This window comes from Hakea prostrata, chromosome 1, assembly GCF_041222555.1.
Source record: "Hakea prostrata isolate BN-2017 chromosome 1, UWA_Hpros_2, whole genome shotgun sequence".
Taxonomy (NCBI): domain Eukaryota; kingdom Viridiplantae; phylum Streptophyta; class Magnoliopsida; order Proteales; family Proteaceae; genus Hakea; species Hakea prostrata.
In genome coordinates this window covers 52,518,490-52,537,962 of record NC_142600.1, presented here as the reverse complement: position 1 = coordinate 52,537,962, position 19,473 = coordinate 52,518,490, and the positions used below count along the sequence as shown (strand labels likewise).

At 41.1% G+C, this 19,473-nt stretch overlaps 1 protein-coding gene and 1 long non-coding RNA gene across 5 annotated transcripts; both read left to right on the top strand.

Annotated features, from left to right (window-relative positions):
- The first annotated feature begins 310 nt into the window (after window positions 1-310).
- LOC149029125 (amidase 1-like) lies at window positions 311-2,607 on the top strand. 3 transcript variants are annotated; one of them, XR_016172359.1, is made up of 3 exons: window positions 311-701; window positions 817-1,197; window positions 1,863-2,607. XR_016172359.1 is itself a non-coding variant. In XM_089149982.1 (3 exons), exons 1-3 carry the CDS (start codon window positions 634-636, stop codon window positions 2,034-2,036), a joined length of 225 nt encoding a protein of 74 aa, XP_089006108.1. In that variant the 5' UTR covers window positions 311-633; the 3' UTR covers window positions 2,037-2,607. The 3 variants fall into 3 exon arrangements, 1 of the variants encoding a protein (XP_089006108.1); XR_016172360.1 differs by lacking the exon at window positions 1,863-2,607 and adding an exon at window positions 1,304-1,372; XM_089149982.1 differs by having other exon boundaries at window positions 817-969; window positions 2,033-2,607.
- Window positions 2,608-3,207: 600 nt separating this feature from the next.
- On the top strand, window positions 3,208-7,129 carry LOC149029124 (uncharacterized). 2 transcript variants are annotated; one of them, XR_016172357.1, is made up of 3 exons: window positions 3,208-5,627; window positions 5,854-5,943; window positions 6,829-7,129. It is a non-coding gene; the product is annotated as an uncharacterized LOC149029124 (long non-coding RNA). The 2 variants fall into 2 exon arrangements; XR_016172358.1 differs by lacking the exon at window positions 6,829-7,129 and adding an exon at window positions 6,445-6,509.
- The last annotated feature ends 12,344 nt before the right edge of the window (window positions 7,130-19,473 follow it).

Sequence of the window (19,473 nt, the reverse complement as noted above, 5' to 3'; positions counted from 1 at the left end):
GCAATTTTGCTGAGCTCCTGCGTAATTAATGCGCAGGACCGTCAAGCCGGCCGTCCGATGTAATCGGATGGCTCGATTCATTCTCGGATTAAAATATTCAAAACCCACCTTTAATGCTTACTTTTTGCTGACAGTTCGGTCTAATGACAAACCAGCGGTTCGACTCAATTGAGAGGGATACGTTTTATATATAATCCAAAACAGTATATACGATTTCAAATTTTGATTTCAAAATATACGATTTTCAAAATCTTTTGAAAAGCACAAAACCCAAACTGTAAGAAACCAAACCTCATTTCGTGATATCAATAGAAGCTCTAACACATCTTGGAGAAGAAGAAAAAGAAGCAGCAGGTTGAACAAGAATCTTCTTTCTCTTGAAACGTTTTTTTTTTGTTACATCTGATATCGATCAAAGCTTGCATCTTGGAGAAGAAGAATAAACAGCAGCTTGAACAAGAATCCAACTCGTTCCAGCGTTTTTCGGTTTACATCTGATTTCGTGTTACATCTGATTTCGTATTGAGCTTTCGATCGAGGCTCTGACAGAGAAGAAGAAGAAGTAGCCTGAAGCAGCAACTTGAACAAGAAGAAGCCCTAGTTTTGGTACTCGTTCCAGCGTTTGGAGCTTTCATGGAGAAATTCGTACTAACTCCTCCAACTGTTCTACTGAACTCCAAGGCCTTACTTTTCAAAGACATGTCTAGCTCTTTTCTCCCTTCGTTTACTTCTTTTGACTTCTTTCATTTTTCTTTAACTTGTCTATTTATTTGCAATTTCTGAACTGGTCTTGAAATTTTGGGTTTGTGTGAACAGATTTAATGTTAAAGGGTATGTGAGTGGATTTGGTCATCCGGATTGGGCCAAGACCCACTCGACTGTTGTATCAACTGCTCCCGTTGTTACAACTCTCCTGAATGCTGGTGCCACATCTGTTGGTAAAACCGTCTTAGATGAATTGGCCTCCAGGTATGTTCCATTTATTTATTTTTTATTTGAGCAATTTCTGGGATGAAGAGCTGTTCATGTTTTATGTTTAATATTTTGTTGCCTTTTAGTTTTTAATTGCAGTCTCAATGGGGGGAAAACATACACTACGAATACCTGTTAATCCTTCTTTCCCAGATCAGATTCCTGGAGGATCTTCAAGTGGGTCTGCTGCAGCGGTGGCAGGGAACCTTGTAGATTTCTCCTTAGGTCCGAAACATTCACTCCCTTGAGATATTATCATCTTGTTTTTTCTTTCCCCTTGATGGAGGTTCTCATACAAACCCTTTTTTTACTGTTGGCGTTTTCCTTCCAGGCACTGACACTGGAGGAAGTGTAAGAGCCGCTGCAGCATACTCTGGAATTTAAGGGATTCGGCCTTCGCTTGGTGTTGTTCCCATTAGTGGTGGTGTTCCTAATTCACAAAGTTTTGATACAGTTGGTGAGTTACTAATACGGATTTTCAATCTTTTTTTTCCTGTTATGTATACTTTTTTTTGTGATATATTTTTCAGAAACGCTTTCATGGTCTATGTCGAAGCATGTTTACTTAAATCCTGTTAATAACATTATTATAACTATAAAGTCAGATAATCAACTGGTGCAAGAAGCTCACATTCATATGGTATTCTCTTGTCATTGCCAACGTCCTGTTGTGCTAACCAAAAAAGTCTATGAATTCTGAAACCTTTGTAGTTGTCACAGAATGTAGGCAATTCAAGGCTTTTTAGAGTTTTTTTATATTTTATTTTTATTTATATTTTTTTCCTCCCTCCTATTTTTTATTTTTGGGGGGTGGGGGTGGGTGGGGGGTGGGGTTGAAACCAAGGGGACAAGGCATCATCTAGGCATCAGCAAAGTGCCTGGACACCTAGGTGATGTGTTGCAGCTGTCAAACATCGACGGCAGCAAGCTGGATACTTCTAATTTGATCACATAATTTGATAGAAGTTTGTAGAACCATCTATATTTTCCTTTTACTTGAAAGATTTTTTTCCTTCTCAGTATACTAACTCTGAATTTTGTACTTTTATGGTATTTGCAGTTGATTGATTGTCTGATGGATACTAGTTCCTCAGTTAGATATCAAGTTAGAAAGATCTTTCAGTTAGTGAAGTTGCCAGATCTGGAGATGTTTGAATCATTAATTCACGGCCTATTATCCAATTTGGAAAAATACCCACAGGTGTGATGATCTGCTGCTTATTCTGTGCCATTTCTTCTTGTAGCTTGCTACTATCTTGGCTAATGGTTTCACTCTTGGTTCTTTTGCTTGTCTCATTTTCTTTTCATGTCTTCATTGTGGCCATTGCAAAATTTGGTACCAAAAGTCACACCATTAGATACTCTCCTTTATGATTTTGTGTTTTCATTGAAAAGTAAGGGAAAAAATTTGGCATATATTTAATATATAACCATATTTTAAAATTTGTTAGTTTTGAATTGAATTGTAGATCAGCTATGGAAAATCAAATATAATGATATGGAAATTTTGAAAAAGCTAAGAATGGAACAATTGAGGTATAAAATATGTGAATCATCCTGAACTTTGAAAAATATGTGGTTTGCTATGTACTTTTAGAAAGAATATAGCATAAATTTAGGAATTCTCTACCTATGGTTAGGACAAACTGTTCATTTGCTAGTTTTTTATTTTTCTGATCAATTAAAGTTTTGCCTAATTATAAGTGAACAAGTGTTACTTCTCCTACTAGTTCTGATAATACATGATCTCCTCCCGCCCCCTGATTTTTCTTTTCCAGGATGAAGATGATATTTGGTCTGTTTTATGTAATACCGGTGGAATTCATGGAAATTTTGCTGTCAGCTTTTTGAAGGATGTTGCTCATGAGGTTGTAATCTCCTCTCATCAATCTTAATCTCTTGATCAATTGCAAAATTGAAACAATTTTATATCCAGGAGTATGAGATTCCTGTTTGTGTATATCTATTTTTATTAATACAAGGGAGCATATATGTATTTTCTTATGGGAGAATATAGACACACTCACAGGAGTGCTGGTGTAGCCACATTCCTGGGTAGGATTCTTTTTGCCTTTGGGTTTATTATTAGGAGCAAAACTTCACTTGAGGATCTCGTACAAGCACCAATCAGGAAATGGTATATATTCTGCGAAGGGTATCTTGGCTATCTGTGTGGCCATAGTTCTCAAGGCGCTGGATGTTGAAAAGTGAGGGTCAAAAGAGATACATATGAGATCAATGGTTAATACTTATCTGTACTTTTAAGACTTGCTTATCTCTTCTTTTTTCTCTCCCCTAAGTTGTTAATGACTAGTGCTCATTTGAAATATTTAGTAACATAATTAAAGAACCACTAGTAGATAGCTATTATATCTCTTCATTGTCTTGTTAATTCTTTTCTTGGGTAATACCTTACTCCACAACGGGCTGCTTGTAGATTGGACTCTACTGGGCACTCTTAGGGTAACTAATGGGGGATAGAATAGAGAAGAAAGAAGGATAAAGAAGATAGGGGGAACAAGGGGAAACCTCAACAATCAGATGAAGCAGGGGATGGTTCCTTGGAAAAAATGGTAATGTCATTTGCAAAATGCATCTCACTTTGTCATTAAGGCTTAACTATGTAACATGGACCCGTTAAGAAAAAGGAAAGAAAAAAGCTATGTAGCATGCAGGCTTTAAGTTTGTGGTTGGCCGGAAATTCAAGTTATTGTTTTGTAATAAAAGAGGCTTCACCGATTGAAGCTCTTTATGAAGTAAGTTATGGATTACATTTTACGTGTCAATAAAATGAAAATTACTTCCAATAAAAAATTTAATGGATGCGACTTATATGGTGGCTGTTTCTAATTGACGCTTTTACTTATCTTTGGTAATTATTGCAGTTGGTTGTAATCAAGATTCTTCTAAAGGGATGTGATGCAGTGGAGAGCTATGTGAAGGAGGTGAAGACTTTTGTATCTTATTTGTTTTTACAGGTCATTGATTTGGTGTGATTGAGCTGTTTAAACTAATACATAGGACTCATATGCTTTCTTGTTTCCTTTAAGATTTGGGTCCTTATTCAACTTCAAGTGCACCAATTTCTCATTTTTTATAGACGCTATGAATTTCCATTATGTAATCAATTCTAAAAACCTTCCCATAAACATTCACCTTTTGTGGGCCATTTTTTTTTAATATATTCTAGTCCCAATAAGTTACCTCAACTAGGTTGTCTGTCTGTCGATCCATTAATTCAGAGGAATTTTTTCTACGACTTTCCACAAATATGCAATGAACCAATTTTCCAGAAAAGCCAATTCATTTCTCTTGCTTATATCTGTTTGTCTGCTATTTCAATTTTTCTGGCAATGCAAGAAGCTAGTTTTCGAATATGGACCTCTGTTGATGGACAATGCAGAGCAATTCCTTGAAATGACAGATATATGTACTATGCTCCATGCATGTACAACTTCAGATAATGGGGTTGGAGAAGCATCTTCTGTTTGACCATGCTGTCTGAATCTTAAAGCTCGAAGCAAAGATTGGTCTAAAGCCAGAGGGAATATTTATTATTAAGCAAAGGAAGCCATGCATTTGTTGATTTCAGAGTGTTTGCTTTCCTCTCTTGTAAATGTTCGACAATCAATCTAGAACATGTCTTTATGGTATTGTGAAGTTTATTTCCCCCCATTTTAGGTTTTCTCTATAGGATAGTGGGAAGGTGTTGTTTATGTGAATAAGTTGGTAGTTTGAATGATCATGAAATCTTTGTAATATCTGATTATTTGAAGATTGGTTTTTCCTTGAATGGTGGTGTATAGAGATGTTCATTGCGTACTACTTCTGATAACCAATCTCTAAACTTGCATGTTGTAGGAGACCTTGCTGCTTAGATTGGCTTTTCCTTGGATGGTGGTATGTAGAAATGTTCATTGTGTGCTACTTCTGATAACAAGTCTCTAAACTTGCATGATGTGGGAGACCTTGCTGCTTCTATATTCTCTTGATGGCAAGGAACATGGATAAGCAGTGCTTCCATTATTGACTGGTTGGGGCATATGAGCCCTCAAGTTATTTTAATAACTGCCTACTTGAATGATGAAAGAGATCTTTCTAGTTATGAGGCAGTAAAGATGGGAGGGTTGATTCTATTATTGAGGTGGGGGACATGTAATCTCTGGTTAGCTGCAACTGCATACTTCAACTACATAATGTCAAAAAAGACCCATAAACATTTTTACTCTATATGGCTTGGACTCTAGGAGAGCAAGTCTCTTTTGTTTTCTCTCAACCTCTCAACATTTGATAGATTTACATAGAATGTATTAAAATTTGAGCTAGATCTTGAGAAAAATAGCATTTCTTATTGAGGAAAAGGTGACAAGGAGACAAGAAAGGGAAGAAATGTATAAGGACGAAGGTAAGGTGTTGGATGTGTCCTCATCTAGTATGTGAACCCCTATTGGAAAGAATTAGTCACATTGGGTTAGTGCATATGCATACACAAATCCCATGCCAGTTATACATGCATGCGTTCACTCATTTACTAGTTACTGAATCATTTTGATTACAATTGCATTTCTTTTTCAGTTTCTTCTACATGATCCTTGCATGGTTTCATCCAAGACATGTACCTGATCAAGAATTTTTTTCGGTTGTGGTTGCCTTTGGTTGGTGGCTCCTTTTTCCTCTTTTTCTGGTCATTGCCACTATTGGCAGGACCTTGTACTTGGCTCCTGTTGTTCACTCCCCCCCCCCCGCCCCCACCCTCCCCCTTTTTCTTTTTTCCCCCTTTCTTTTGGTAATGAAATTATTTATTCATCCTAAAAAAATGTTGTTCATCACTATCGACATGTTACACTTGGGGGGCTAATCTCTTGCTTATTGTTGTTGTAGGCATACAAGGGGATCCATCATCCAAAGGATTTGAAAGAAGCTGATTTAGCTCGCAGACGGCTAATATTTGATGACTTTTTTTATCTTCAGGTAATCTTCAATATGCAATTTATTGATGTGTTTCTTCCTTTGTGAGTTTCTTAAGTTTGATTATTTGAACAAGAATATTGAAATTGAGAACCGTGGTTCCTGTGTGAGGGGGCCATGGCAGATTTTAAGTAAAGCTTTCTTCTTCAATGATCAACAACTTTGTCTAGCATCTTTTTTTCAAGAAATTCCAGCAAATATTCACAAGTTCCAAGCAAGTACAGCAAGCCCTAACCCATTCCCCTCTCTCTCTCTCCATCGCAGTTGATTCCCTTTCCTTTTCCTTCAATCCCAGCAAGCTCCAGCCCCTCTCTCACCTTCCCCCTACCCCCCCCCCCCCCCCAAATAGAATTGATTGGAAGGCTAAAATCCATGTCACCAACACCATTTAATTGGGACAAGGCTTGTTGCATTGAGTTGGTGTTGTTTATTAGAAATATAATGTATTGTTAATCATTTGAGCCACTATTTTTTTTTTCAAAATGGAAATAAATTCCTTATTAGGGTGATGTTGGGTATGGCAAGACGGTGGTTGCTTTTTTGGCTTGTATGGAGGTCATTGGCTCAGGTTAACAGGTCAGTCACAGTCAGACCTTTTTCCAAACTGTTTCTGGCTCTCTTCCCTCTCTTCTCTCAGTCCAGTAGGTTTTTGTTTAATAGCATTTCTTTCTAGAATTGCTAACTCTCTCAAATCATATTCTATCCATTAGGTCAGATTCACTTGTCTAATGGTTATAACTCACTGTAGGCAGCTTTCATGGTCCCAACTAAACTTCTATTTCTGCTATAAGTTTACTATTATTTCACAATTTCTGAAACTGACTTGGCAAATTTCTATTTTCTGTCCAAGGCTAGATCAGCTGATCTAAAAGTTGGATTTTGTTCCAGATTTGGAAGACTGTTCCTTGCACCAGTGGGTTACTCGACCAGAGTTTTGAACCAATCCAACTAGTTACAACTGCTAATCTTAAAAGCTTGTGCCTTAGCAATGTATTTCAACACAACACCTCCAAGTGCTGGGTGATATACAGGCAGCTTTACATGTGGTAACAAAGGGGGGCATGACAACAAACAACATGAACCCCTGACAATTACAAGTTAGAAAGGATCAAATATGCGGCCTCCTGGCTCTGGTCCACCTTGCCCAAAAGTTAGAGCTGTTTAGTAGGGCACAAACATTAACATTTTAACACATTATGACTCAGATTTGGGAGACTAAATTCTCCAGTTCTGGTTCCGTGAGCCATATGATTCTGTTCATTGCTGTGATGTCTATTTCACTCTTATGTATTCCACATAATTCTCAAGACTCCCCCGTAAGCCTGATCCCAGGTTTGAGACTTCCTAGTCCTACTAGAGTTTTTGTTTTACCTATGTTGCAGTGACATTCCCTTGGTTTAGCTTAGATGTTTACCTTTAACTTTTTTTCTAGTGTTTGGAGGCTTTAACTATTGTGAAACCTAGTTCTAGAAAATCTGTGATGTCTATTCTGAATATTATATCACAATTCTATTTTGTGGGGATGAGAACATACAGGTTTTGTTTTTTGTAATATAATATTTTATATCAGAGGTATCTGAGATTTATCATATTCTGGTAAACGTAATGTTATTGGATTTTATATTATTTTATTGTTTTATTGAGTTTTTCTTCAGTACTATGGGAAAAAAGCTGGTTTTTCCACTATAATGTAAAATGTTGATATCAGCAAATTGGATGGATATTCATGACTGCAAATGAACCTATGCAGTTATGCCTCATTTCTTCAGTGGACGTACTTTTTTGTACCATTGCACTATGCATATTGGATCGATGACATTTACTTCTCAGTGCATAACAAAACGTCGGATTCTTTCCCCTCAGGAAATGAAAAAGTTCTCACTTTTAGCATTAGTACTGATAAATTCCTTCAGCATTGAAGACATTTGTGTGTGTGTGTGCATTCCTTGTAGCTTTGAGTTTTTTCCTCCACCTGTAAAATATTACAAGAATAAGGCTCTCTAATATTGCAGTTATACTACGCATCGGCAAACTCCAGACTGAACCCTGAAAAGTCTGATGAGACATCCGAAAAAGAAGTATACATGGCTCCTCATGTTCTAGCTATGACGGTGATGCGTCCAAAATCTGCTCAGCCCTTGGATCTCCACGTGATGTCCTGCAAAACGAAAGCGTCAGATGTGGCCCGACCGCTGGGGTCGGGAGTCCACCTCCGAAGGCTAAGTCAGTTGATGAACTTAATCACAAACGGCTCTGCTAGAAGCACAGAGCTAATGAATGAAGAAACGGGAAAGGTGATCTAGATAGCAGGACGCTGATAGTTTGGATCTATCAGTATGTATCTGAACCTGAGTCTCAGATAGTATTCTTTTTGATCGATTGATCCGTCCCTCAACTTGTATGGTAGTGAGGTTTATATAGAGTGTACCTTCGAATCTCCTTCGTTGGATGCACTCGAGCCTTCTTCGGGTAGTCGTTGGATCTTATCAATAAGATCCGTTGAGCGATAGACTTCTACTAGTTTGGGCTAGTAGAGGACTCCTGAGATAACCGTTAGGTTATGTGATAGTTATCCCTTTGATGATGATTATCGGCAGCCGTCAGTTTGAGTCTGCTGTCATCAGGGTGATTACCCTAATCCATAAGTAAGATTAGGGCACGCTTGCAGGCGAATAATCTTTCTTCTTCAGCAAGCCATCTTCGGGATCCGGTTCGCTCGGGAGCGATTCAGTTTTCTCCGTCTCGACCGGGGTCGAGCGGTCGGACCAGGTATGAACCCGGTCAGATCATAAACTCTCCATATCACGAGCCCCCAAGACCAAGCGTTCGGTCGATCCCGAGGGCTTGGTTTTTAACTGGGTTCGTCGTCAGGTGATGATCTCTGCGTGCTTCGTTAAATGTCATATCACATTTAATGCGGTGGTCACTTTTCCTCGAGCGTTGTGAGTGTAAGGCCACGTATCTTCGTTGCAGTTGATCTGTCGTGGCTCACGTCATCCAAGCGACGGTTTCCGAACGCCTATTTCGGATTCGTGAGTTCAAACTTTCAAAACGTCTTTGAATCCTGATCGTCGATTTTGAATCAATCTCGATCGTTAAGATTTCCGAACACTCGTGCGGGAGTTTTAAAAGCGGTTCGTTGTCTTCGTAGGTTTCATTCTTCCTGTCTGGAATTTGAACCTTTGTCGTCTGCTTCGCGCCTTCCTGCTCTCAAGCTTCCGTCTCATTGAATCAGTAAGTTTACTGGTCTTTTCTTTTTGTAGTTTACTGAAACGAGTAATGGCTGACGATAGGGCTTCTTTAGTACCCCATGTTGGTGATAGCGATGATGCTTTTGCTTCTCCCCGCTCCCGAACAGTCGGATAGTGATAACAAAACCCTAACCGTCCTCCTCGGGGAGTTCGCTGAAGTTTCTCAAAAAGGTTTTGAAAGAAAAACCGAAACTTCTCCTGTCCTTCTCGAGTCTGGATCTTCCAAGATTGTTGATTCTTCTAGGCAACCTCAAACCTCCGGGTCCAATGGTGGGCCTGGCTCTGTTCCTTCCATTTATACGGGGTTCGCTTTCCCTTTTTTAATCCTTTATTTTCCGCAGTTTTGAATCACTGGAACATTTGTCCCGGAATGCTCCTCCCCAATAGCTGGCGTCTCATCGTCGGCTTCTTGGGTTTGTGTTTTGAGCTTGGCATCACGCCATCTCTTTCTCTTTTTGTACATTTTCATGTTCTTTCTATCTCCCATCCTCCCGGATGGGTCTTTCTTTCCAAACGCAATAAGGTTGAACTTGATTGGAGGGGCAGCATCCTTGTCAAAGGAACTTGCCCTTCTAACCACAAAAGATGGCGCGAACGATATTTTTTCTGTCGAGCGCCTCCATTAGATCTTAACTTCCCGACCACCTGGAGGAGGTTTACTTCTTCGTCTGAAAGTAACCGGGGCCTTCCCTTATCCAAAGAAGACGAGGCGGCCATCAGGAAGATCAAATCCATTCCGTGGTATCAAGAGATACATGTATATGAAATGGAGTATAACTCCATCCTTCAGTACTGGGGCTTGGCTCATTGTGAGCTTCTAACCATCATCCTTTGATTTGACTGAAGTGATATGTCTTGAATTCTGATTCTTGTCCTTCTTCTTTGCAGTGCCTTCCAGAACGAACCCTGAAAGCCTGCTGGTGAAGGCCGCTAGGGCCGTTGTGACAGCCGAGCAACGATCGCCCAGGGTCTTGACTGTAGATCAAGAGGCTTCTCTTCCCTCTCCCGACCCCTCTTACAGGGGTATCAGGAATATCAGGCCTGTAGCTGATGCTTCGGGTAAAGGGAAGAAAACAATGGTGGAGAGGGCTAATGTCTCCTCCTCCGTCCGAACCAAGAGGAGGCATGACACAATTGATGCTCCCTCCAATAAAAAATCCAAAGCTTCGACGGATGGTGAGGAAGTCTTCCTCCCCCAGTGGACCCTGAAGATGACCGACAGGGTCACTCGGGATCCTGGGAAAGCTGCAGAGTGGAGCTCTCTTAGTCTATCTGTCACGCCCTCCCAGCCGGTACCCTATCTGGTATACCCGAGAGTGTGATCCACAGCCCGAAGATCAGGTATCGAGTGATCAACCTCCCACATAAACAATAACATAATCATGAACAATCATAACATGAGTGCGGAAGATAAATCATAGATCCAACAAAGAAAGAATGAATCATAAATGAATCAGAATAATAGATATAATCAGAGTATCAAACAGATAAGTAAAGCGAGTCAAAAATCCCACTTTACAACCAGCGGAAAAGTAGCTCTAAAAGAATAAACTAGACAAAATCTAATCCCAATAACAAGTACATTGGGTAACTAAATTGTTCTCCACTTTATAGACAACATCCTTGTAAGTGTAAATCTCATAAATAGCACAAGGACGCTTCCACTCAATGGTCGGACTAAGCATCGTACGGAGCATAACCACTCGCGGGATCTTCAGAGTAATTGTGGTAACCGCAATCACCTTCCTGGAGATATGCCTCTTTGCCTTGCGCTTCTTCATAGGGACCGTCATAGTACTCAAGACTGCAGGATAGTCTAACAACATTGTACAATAAAGGAATGAGTTTCAAAGAAACTCGGTAAGGCGCTTAAAAATCCATAATAACATAAATGGCAGAATTCCGAACACTCATAAATGCAATATGATATGAGACAAACAATGAATGAATGAATCTAACTCTATGTATGCTGGTCTCTATTGGCAGACATGCTTTAAGTCATAGCACCGTACTTCTTTAGGAAAGTCCACTCACATCCTCAACCATTTAAGATATCTTGGATTCTCTCACGGATCATTTCACCGGTCTTGAGCAGCCGATTGGTAATGGGTCCTTCATCCCTCAGGACAAACCATGGCGGGGGTTAAGTCAACACACTCTCTCACAACCATTTGGTATAAGTCTTGGCGCATGTCGGGGTAAAACCTAGCCAAATGCAAGTCTTCTACTTGGTTACATCAAGTCAGATCCAGATACTTCCATTCCTCGTCCCCGACGATCCTTTCCGGTATCCTTCACACTAGAGTCGGCGTATCCTATGGCACCGACCAACTCGGACTACGGACTCATCAACCCTATTGATCATCCACATATGGTAAACGGGAAGCTCTCACGTCCTCTCACGGGTTGGTTACCGGTCTTAAGCGCCCGTGAGCCCAAGTCTAACCATATGCAACCCTACCAATAAATGGCCCCCACAATGTGATTCCTGTCCTCTCACGGGTTGGTTACCGGTCTTGAGCGCCCATGAATCCCCATTGCTACCACGGGTCGTTCGGTCTCAATGCCCCTCCGATTAGGGTCTGACATAACAGGACTTCCTAGCCAAACACTACTAGACAATCCTAGATATGTCATCCAACAGTTTAGGAAGGTGTCCAGAGGGCATCTCCGGAAACATCCCATAATATTTCCGTAGTAGTCCAAGGACAGAAGTGTCGAAAGGACACCTCTCCTTTCCAAACCATACGTAAGCATACACATGCATCAAATCATATCATCACATATATGGTAACTTCATATATGGAAAGAAATCAATAATTACAATCACTTGTATAACATTGGTAAGTAAATCATACATGAATCAATTTAATATGAATAAGTAATGCTACTGTAATCAAAGTTATGCAACAGTAGTATATCATTGTAAGAATCTAATTTAGGAAACATATTAATGATATTCAAATATAGAAACTAGATTCATGCTATCTATGTAATTAAGGAAATAACCATCCTTACCTTTTATAACTCGCAAGGAATCCTAAGAAATCAAGTAAGATCTTGGCAAACTTGAGAAGAAGGTCCTAAACAAGTATATACAACATATTAGGAAAGATCCCTAACAGAAAAGATATCAAAACATCCGAAATGCAGCCAAATCTGGAGTTGCTGTACTCATTGGTCGAGTGGATTGGTCGAGTGGTCCAACGACCAATCAGTCGACCAATGCAGACTAAGCCTATAAAATCAGAGTTTTAAGATATGAAATCCGAATTTGGTGGTTCAAAAGGATACTAATCAAGGGGTAGACTACATCAGTAGTATTCTAACAATTAGGGGACCTCAAAACACTAATCAAATCAAGGTATCAAGATCCAAATTAGGAAACAAAAAGTTACCATAAATAAATCAACCATGGATCTTGATGAATTTGAAATAGAAAACAAAGACAAGAACAATAGGAGGATGGATCATTGCTTTCGGTAATGAAACATGAAAACATACATAGGTCTTCATGGCATAAGGCTTAGAAGCATAAATCTAAATAAGGAAATAAAACCTACCATATATGTAACTATCATGCATCATGAAGAACACATAGTATGGTAGAAGAGAACAACTAGAGATCTATAGATTATGGATCATGGAAAGAAAACACAGTAATTAACTACTAACATGATCAATCAAAGATGATCCAAAGAGATCAGAATTCAGATTAGAAGTTTAACAGAGATTAAATCATGGTTTGATCATGATTCCTTCAAAAGCTTGCAATGATCATGGTTAAGATCATTGTTCTAGCCTCAAATCCTTAGGATGATCATGAGAACTTGTTCGAGAGATGTTTGCAACAGAGAATGCAGCATCTCTTCTACTGCCTCAACTCAAAAAGGAAAGAAAAACAAAGATGGAGGAGAAGAAGAGAGAGTAGACATACCTTTTGATGCAAAAAGAAGAGTTTCGACGAAGATCCGTCAAGAAAACACCAAGGATGCAAGAGAGATGACTTGCAAGAGGTCTTTGGTCTGCTCCAGAGGGTTTGGAGGCAGCAAATACGAAGTGGACTCGAGATTGGACTTAAATAGAGCAAGAACAACCTAATTGCCAAAGACAACACTCATTGGTCGAGTGGATTGGTCGACTGGTCCAATCGACCAATGCTGACAGCAAGACCAAAACAGGGAATTGAAGGTCCAGATCAAATCCAATCCTAAAGGGGTTTTGCACACAAGTCAAGTGACTTACCTAAGAGGTAGAAATGCCTTCAAACCAAGATAGAGAGCACTCCAAGTCCATCAACTAATTAGATCTTCATCAGGATTCAGTTTCCATAAATAGAACCTCATCATCAACTTTCATGGATTCAAAGCCAGACACCAAGTCCTCTCTTGGGATGGCCCAAAGCTGACTTCTTACTTTACTTCGGGTCATCGGACCTACAAATAACAAGGTTTCCGGGTCAAGGTTAGGGCTGGGTTTTACACTTGCTCCTTCTGATCGCCAGGAGTTTGAAGCCCTGGATGACACCTCCCTTGTTAGTCAATCTACAAGGTAACGGTCTTCTTGCTTACTTATGTTTTCATAATTTCTTATGACTTCTTCTGATATCTTTCGTCTTCCCAGGAATGCTGTGTTGAGCTTTTATCAACACATGGAAGCATTGAGCCGTGTTGGTCGCACCAGCTCCTTGCTGCAAACTTGTGAAGAGAAATTGGCCAAGGCCAATTCTGAAATAGACCAGCCGACTGCAGCTACTGTGGAGCTGCAGAAAAAGCATGAGGAAGAAGTGATCTCCCTCAAGGAAACTCTTGAAGCTTCGAGAATCCGTGTCTCTGCTGCCGAGCGCGAGGCCAGGAAGCAAAAGGCAGCTGCCACGTTGTTTGGTGACAGCCTTGAAATCAAAAGTAGGGAGCTTGAAGAACATCTGAAGTTGGCAATCCCTAGCAAGCCTGAGCATATAAAGCCAGACCTTCGGAAGGAGTGCATTCGGAAATACCTGAACAGCGTACCTTTCTCCGAATTGCAAGGTTTCTTCAACATTCAGGCTTATCGCATGGGGCTGAACGACGTTTGGGAGCAGATCCTTGGAATGATCCCTGACTTCGACACTGCTCCTTTTCGCGAGGTATGCCACCCAGAGGTCTTCGGGAGAGTTGGTATGGATCTCCCAGACTGGGCTTAGGGAGTAGATGATCCTTTTCCCACTGACCCTCAATATGAGGCATATCTAGATGACGAGCCGGCACTTCCAGAGGAGAAATCACAAACCGAGTCTCAAGTTGTTGCTGTAGAGGATTCAGCCGATGCCACTCTTGAGGAAGGCTCTTCTCATGGTCTTGAGAAAAGTCATCCCGACCAGGGTCCCTCGGGCAACAATGAAGAAAAGGTTTAGGGAGTTGTTCCTTTGTAAAGATGTACCCTCAATTTAATGAATAGACATTTCTTTATTCATGTTGGCCTCAAAATTTCCCCGTCTCCTGCTGAAGTATTGCCTTGAATATTAAAGTATTAATGATAAAACTTATCACTTAACTCTTCATTCCTCGCCGAATAATGATCTTTTAGAAATATTGTGAAGATGCGTTTCGGGAAGATGCGTTAATCTTCCCCTCTACTTCATTTATTGCAAAGTCTGCACGTTTCCCTTCTCGCGAAGTTCAAACGTTTTCCGCTTTTTGTGTACCATTCATCGTTTCCAATGAATCGAAAATACATCCATTATTTTAATGGCAGTGCGACGATTGGAGGTTTCTCTGCATCAGGTGCTCGCTTCCACATGTTTCCATGTGGCATCCCTTCGACCGTTGATCTTGCTTTTTGCGGATTTCGAAGCGTCGTTTCGATCTGGGTCGTCGGTTGTCCTTAGCCTTCAACCGTCGTCTTATACCTGAGGCTATTTAAAGCCTTCGTGGGTATTCTCCATCTATCCTGACTTCTGCAAGATAGATTTGCTAAAGTGCCAAAGCAACCTTTCGTCCTTCGGCCTGCTTCCGCATTCCTCGTACTCCAGCTACAGCTCTATCCATTTCTGAACAAGTGAGTTTTTTGCTTTCTCATCTCTTTTCCCTCTTCCCCCCGAAGTAAACTGTACAGTAGTTATACTTGGGGTTTAGTATGTTGGTCTGTCAGAAGCTTTAGAAAACTAGGGTTTCCCCATTGTTGCTGTCATTTATTTCTCAGATCGATACGGCTGGTTTTTTTGTTGTTTTGCATAGTGGCTCCCAAGATCAACCCGAACTTTATCAGAGCAAAATCTCGTAAGAATAGCGTTCCGTCGGTGGTGATTGGGGCTAGTGCGGTGGTTTCAGCTAGTGAATCCTCCAAGCGTAAGGCGACTGCTGGCGGTGAATCTTCAAGTAAGATTCCTGCAGCTTCTGTTGATGCCGTCCCTGCGCCTCCTTTGCCCGAAGTGACCGCTCGTCTTTCCCAGGAAGATCTTGATCACTCCGTTGCCGATGGTGCTGCCGGCAATCCTGCTAGTGAGCCTGTTGGTGAGCCTGTTGGTGCACCCCCGAAGGAGACTCTTAGGGCATCCGAGGCAACTATGTTGGCGTCTGATGAAGGTGTGGTCCCAGCAGGTGCTGCTCCTATTTCTAACTCTAGTGCTTGTTTGGCATCCTCCTCCTCGCCTTCTGAGTTGGAGGATTTTGCCACCAGGAAGCGCCGTCGGGTGACAAGTGATGAAGCTCAGCCTTTGCTTGGTGTAGTTCATCCTTCTCATTCTTCGCTTGAATTAGTGTCAAACGAGTTTGACAGAGCGTTGGAATGGTATACTGCTGCTCGAATGACTTCCGAGAGCGCAGCTTCTTTCCAAACTTCCGGATGAAGTCTTTACGAAGTCACCGGTGATGTAAGTCTTTCTTCATTATCCTCTCGAGTTTAAAAAATTACTTTTCTCGCTCCTCGCTAACTCGAAAGTTGTTTGCGGGAGTCTTGTTGGTAACTTCCACAACCAAGTGGAAGCAAGTTACTAGACTCGAGAGGTTGAGCAATGAAGTTTCTAGGCTTCGGGAAATCTCTCGAAGCTAAAGATGTTGAGATTGCTCGCCTTCGGAATCTAGCTTGGGAGGTGGCAGGAGAAAAGAATTCGATGATTGGTCGTCTTCGGTCGGATTTGGATGATGCCGGGGAGAAGATCCGGCGACCGGAGCGGACAGTTGGAAAGTCGGAGCTAAAGGATCTGAAACATTACCCGAAAGGCAAGCTGTCATTCCTTTGCCCGAATCCCTTCCAACCGATGTTCGCAGAGCCTCGCGTCTTCAAGTATTTACACAAGTAAGCCTTTTGTTGATATGCTGAATGCTTATAACTTGCAAAGGCGTATCGAGATGGTGAGAACGAAGTATGGGAATCAATATTAAGGAAAGATCCTCATTTTGATACGACTCCCTACAATCTTGTTTGCCATCCCGAAGTATTTACCGACTTGGGTATTCCTCCTCCCGATCGGACCAAGGATAAGATTGATCCTCCACCTTCCGATCCGGATATTATGCAATATCTCGGAAGATTCTCTTGTTTATTCTCCGCCGGAAGAAGTCAATTATGACGAGCTTGTGCCGAATGCGAGTTTGGTCGAGGACCATTCTTCTCCCGGACAAGTCGGGCAAAGAGTATGAAATTGCGGAGGATTTTCCGAATATCGAAATATTTTTGTAATCCTCATTTCTTCTCTTCTTTTCCTTGACTCCCCACCAATGGTTGACTCATATGTTTGTTCTAGCAAAGTCGCGTCGATCTTGTATAACTTGTTAACAATCACTGTAATGACTTTCTTCTTTGATCGAGAGATTGTATCCAGCTCTTGTAATTGTTTTGATACTTGGCCTCTTTGGATCTTCCCAAGAAATAAGAAATTACTTTATCTTGAACTTTGCTAGCCACTTGAATCGCCGTTGCATTAGGTCTTAGTTGTCCCAAACAATGCCTTTACTTAAGGATTTCCGGAGAAATACAATAAGTCTGAGAAGGAACTCACTCGGATTTTAAACCGATGCCTTATACTTAAGGATTTCCGGAGAAATACAATAAGTCTGAGAAGGAACTCACTCGGGTTTTAAACCGATGCCTTATACTTAAGGATTTCCGGAGAAATACAATAAGTCTGAGAAGGAACTCACTCGGGTTTTAAACCGATGCCTTATACTTAAGGATAATTCAAAAATTCAATAAGTCTCGAAGGAACTCACTCGGGTATCAAACCGACGCCTTGCAAAAGGAACTCACTCGGATTTTCATCCGATGCCCCGACTTAAGAAAGTTCGAAAGATTTTCCATAAGTGTTGAAGTGTTGAAGGACCCACACGAATTTTCATCCGATGCCTTATAGTTGGATCTTGTTCTTGAATGTGGTGTATGATGCCCCCCAATCAAAAGATAGTTTGTTGAAAACCAAAAATTGCATTGATTGAGTTGAAAATGATTACATCGCGAACAAAATTGAAATCATCTTCAAGGATAAAACTTTTTGAGATGCCTAGCATTCCACGAACGATCCAATTCTTTCTGGGAATCAATGTTCTTCAGCTTGTAAGCTCCTGAACGGACCGGTTTCACAACCATATAAGGTCCTTCCCAGGAAGGGTCCAACTTTCTTTGGTGACGCGGGTCGGAAGCTAGGGTGTTTCTCAACACCAAATCTCCGGCTAAGTACCGACGATTCTTCACTCGAGTATTATAATGAGACGCTATCCTCCTTTGATAATGTTGAGTTCGTGCTATTGCCTTTGCCTGAACTTCGTCTAACAAATCAAGACTATCAAGCAGTCCTTGTTCATTTTCTTTTTCCTCGAACTCACGATCCCGTAACGTCCCCGCCATTATCTCCACAGGTGCCAATGCTTCTGATCCATATGCCAACCTGAATGGAGTTTCTCCTGTAGGTGTTCGAACCGTAGTTCTATAAGCCCACAAGACATTATGTAGTTCTTCGACCCAAGAAGCTTTGTCGCCTTCGAGTCTTCTCTTTATTCCTTCCAAAGAGCGTTCGGTTAGTAACCTCTACCTGGCCATTGCTTTGGGGGTATGCCATTGAGGACATACGATGCTCGATCATATATGTTCCACAGAATTGCTCAAATTGTGGACAATCGGAACCGAGTACCATGGTCAAGTGACAATTATCTTTGGAATCCCAAAGCGATATATGATTGATTCAAGCACAAATTTCTCCACTTTTTTCTCAGTAATTGTCGCCAATGCACTGGCATCTACCCATTTTGTGAAGTAATCAATTGCTACTATCAGATATTCCCGTCCGCCCGATGCCTTGGTGAATTTGCCCATGATATCAATTCCCCACATTGCAAAGGGAATAGGATTTAGAATTGAAGTCATAATTTCCGCCGGGCGCTTCGATCATCGTAGCATGAATTTGACAGTTACTACATCGACGAACGTAGTCCATAGCAGCCTCTTGGATCTTAGGCCAATATAACCCCAGTCTTAGAATTTTGTGGGCCAGGGCTCTGCCACCCATGTGAGCGCCACAAATTCCTTCATGAACCTCAGCCAAAGCTGATTTTTCTCCTAAGGGGCCTATACATCTCATAAGGGGTCCAGCATAAGATCTTTTGTATAGTCTCCCATTCCGAATGACAAATCTAGCTGATCGAATCTTGATCAACCTTGCCTCTACCGGATCCTCGGGTAACTTGTCATCTCTTAGATATTCGATTATTGGATCCATCCAAAGAACGTTCGCTTCAATATAAGAAATTTCTTTCTCATGATAACTTGGAAAAGTTACCTCTTCAATGTAGACCAAAGGGTCTAGATTCTTTTCCTTGGCATTGGCTAGTCGGGATAGCTCATCTCGCCACTGAATTTTCATTCCTCGAAATCCGAGATATCTTCAAATTCCGAAATTGGTTCTGAAATGCCCGCACTATCTCCCGATATTTTTGCAAGCGTGGTTCTTTAATGCCATACTCCCCCTGGACTTGGTTGACTATAAGTCGAGAGTCACTATAAATAGTAACATCTGCAATAGCTAATGCCTTTGACAACCGAAGTCCCGCTATTAGGGCCTCATATTCCGCTTCGTTATTACTTGCATCAAATGCGAATCTCAAAGCATATCGAATAATAAATCCTGCTGGACTTTTTAATAGAATTCCAGCGCCTGCTCCATCTTTATTACTCGAACCATCGACATATACCTCCCAAGTGGTTGGTATAATGGGATCCTCAATGGTGGGTTCAACTCGGTGCAGTAGTTTCTACTACAAAGTCGGCTAATGCCCGAGCCTTGATTGCAGTTCCGGGCTTAAAACTCACTTGG

Bases quoted from the DNA above. Each gene is read 5' to 3' on its own strand.
- LOC149029125 (XM_089149982.1), top strand. From the start codon at position 634: ATGGAGAAATTCGTACTAACTCCTCCAACTGTTCTACTGAACTCCAAG. The intron at 702-816 runs GTCTAGCTCTTT...TTGTGTGAACAG, and splicing joins GCCTTACTTTTCAAAGACAT to ATTTAATGTTAAAGGGTATG.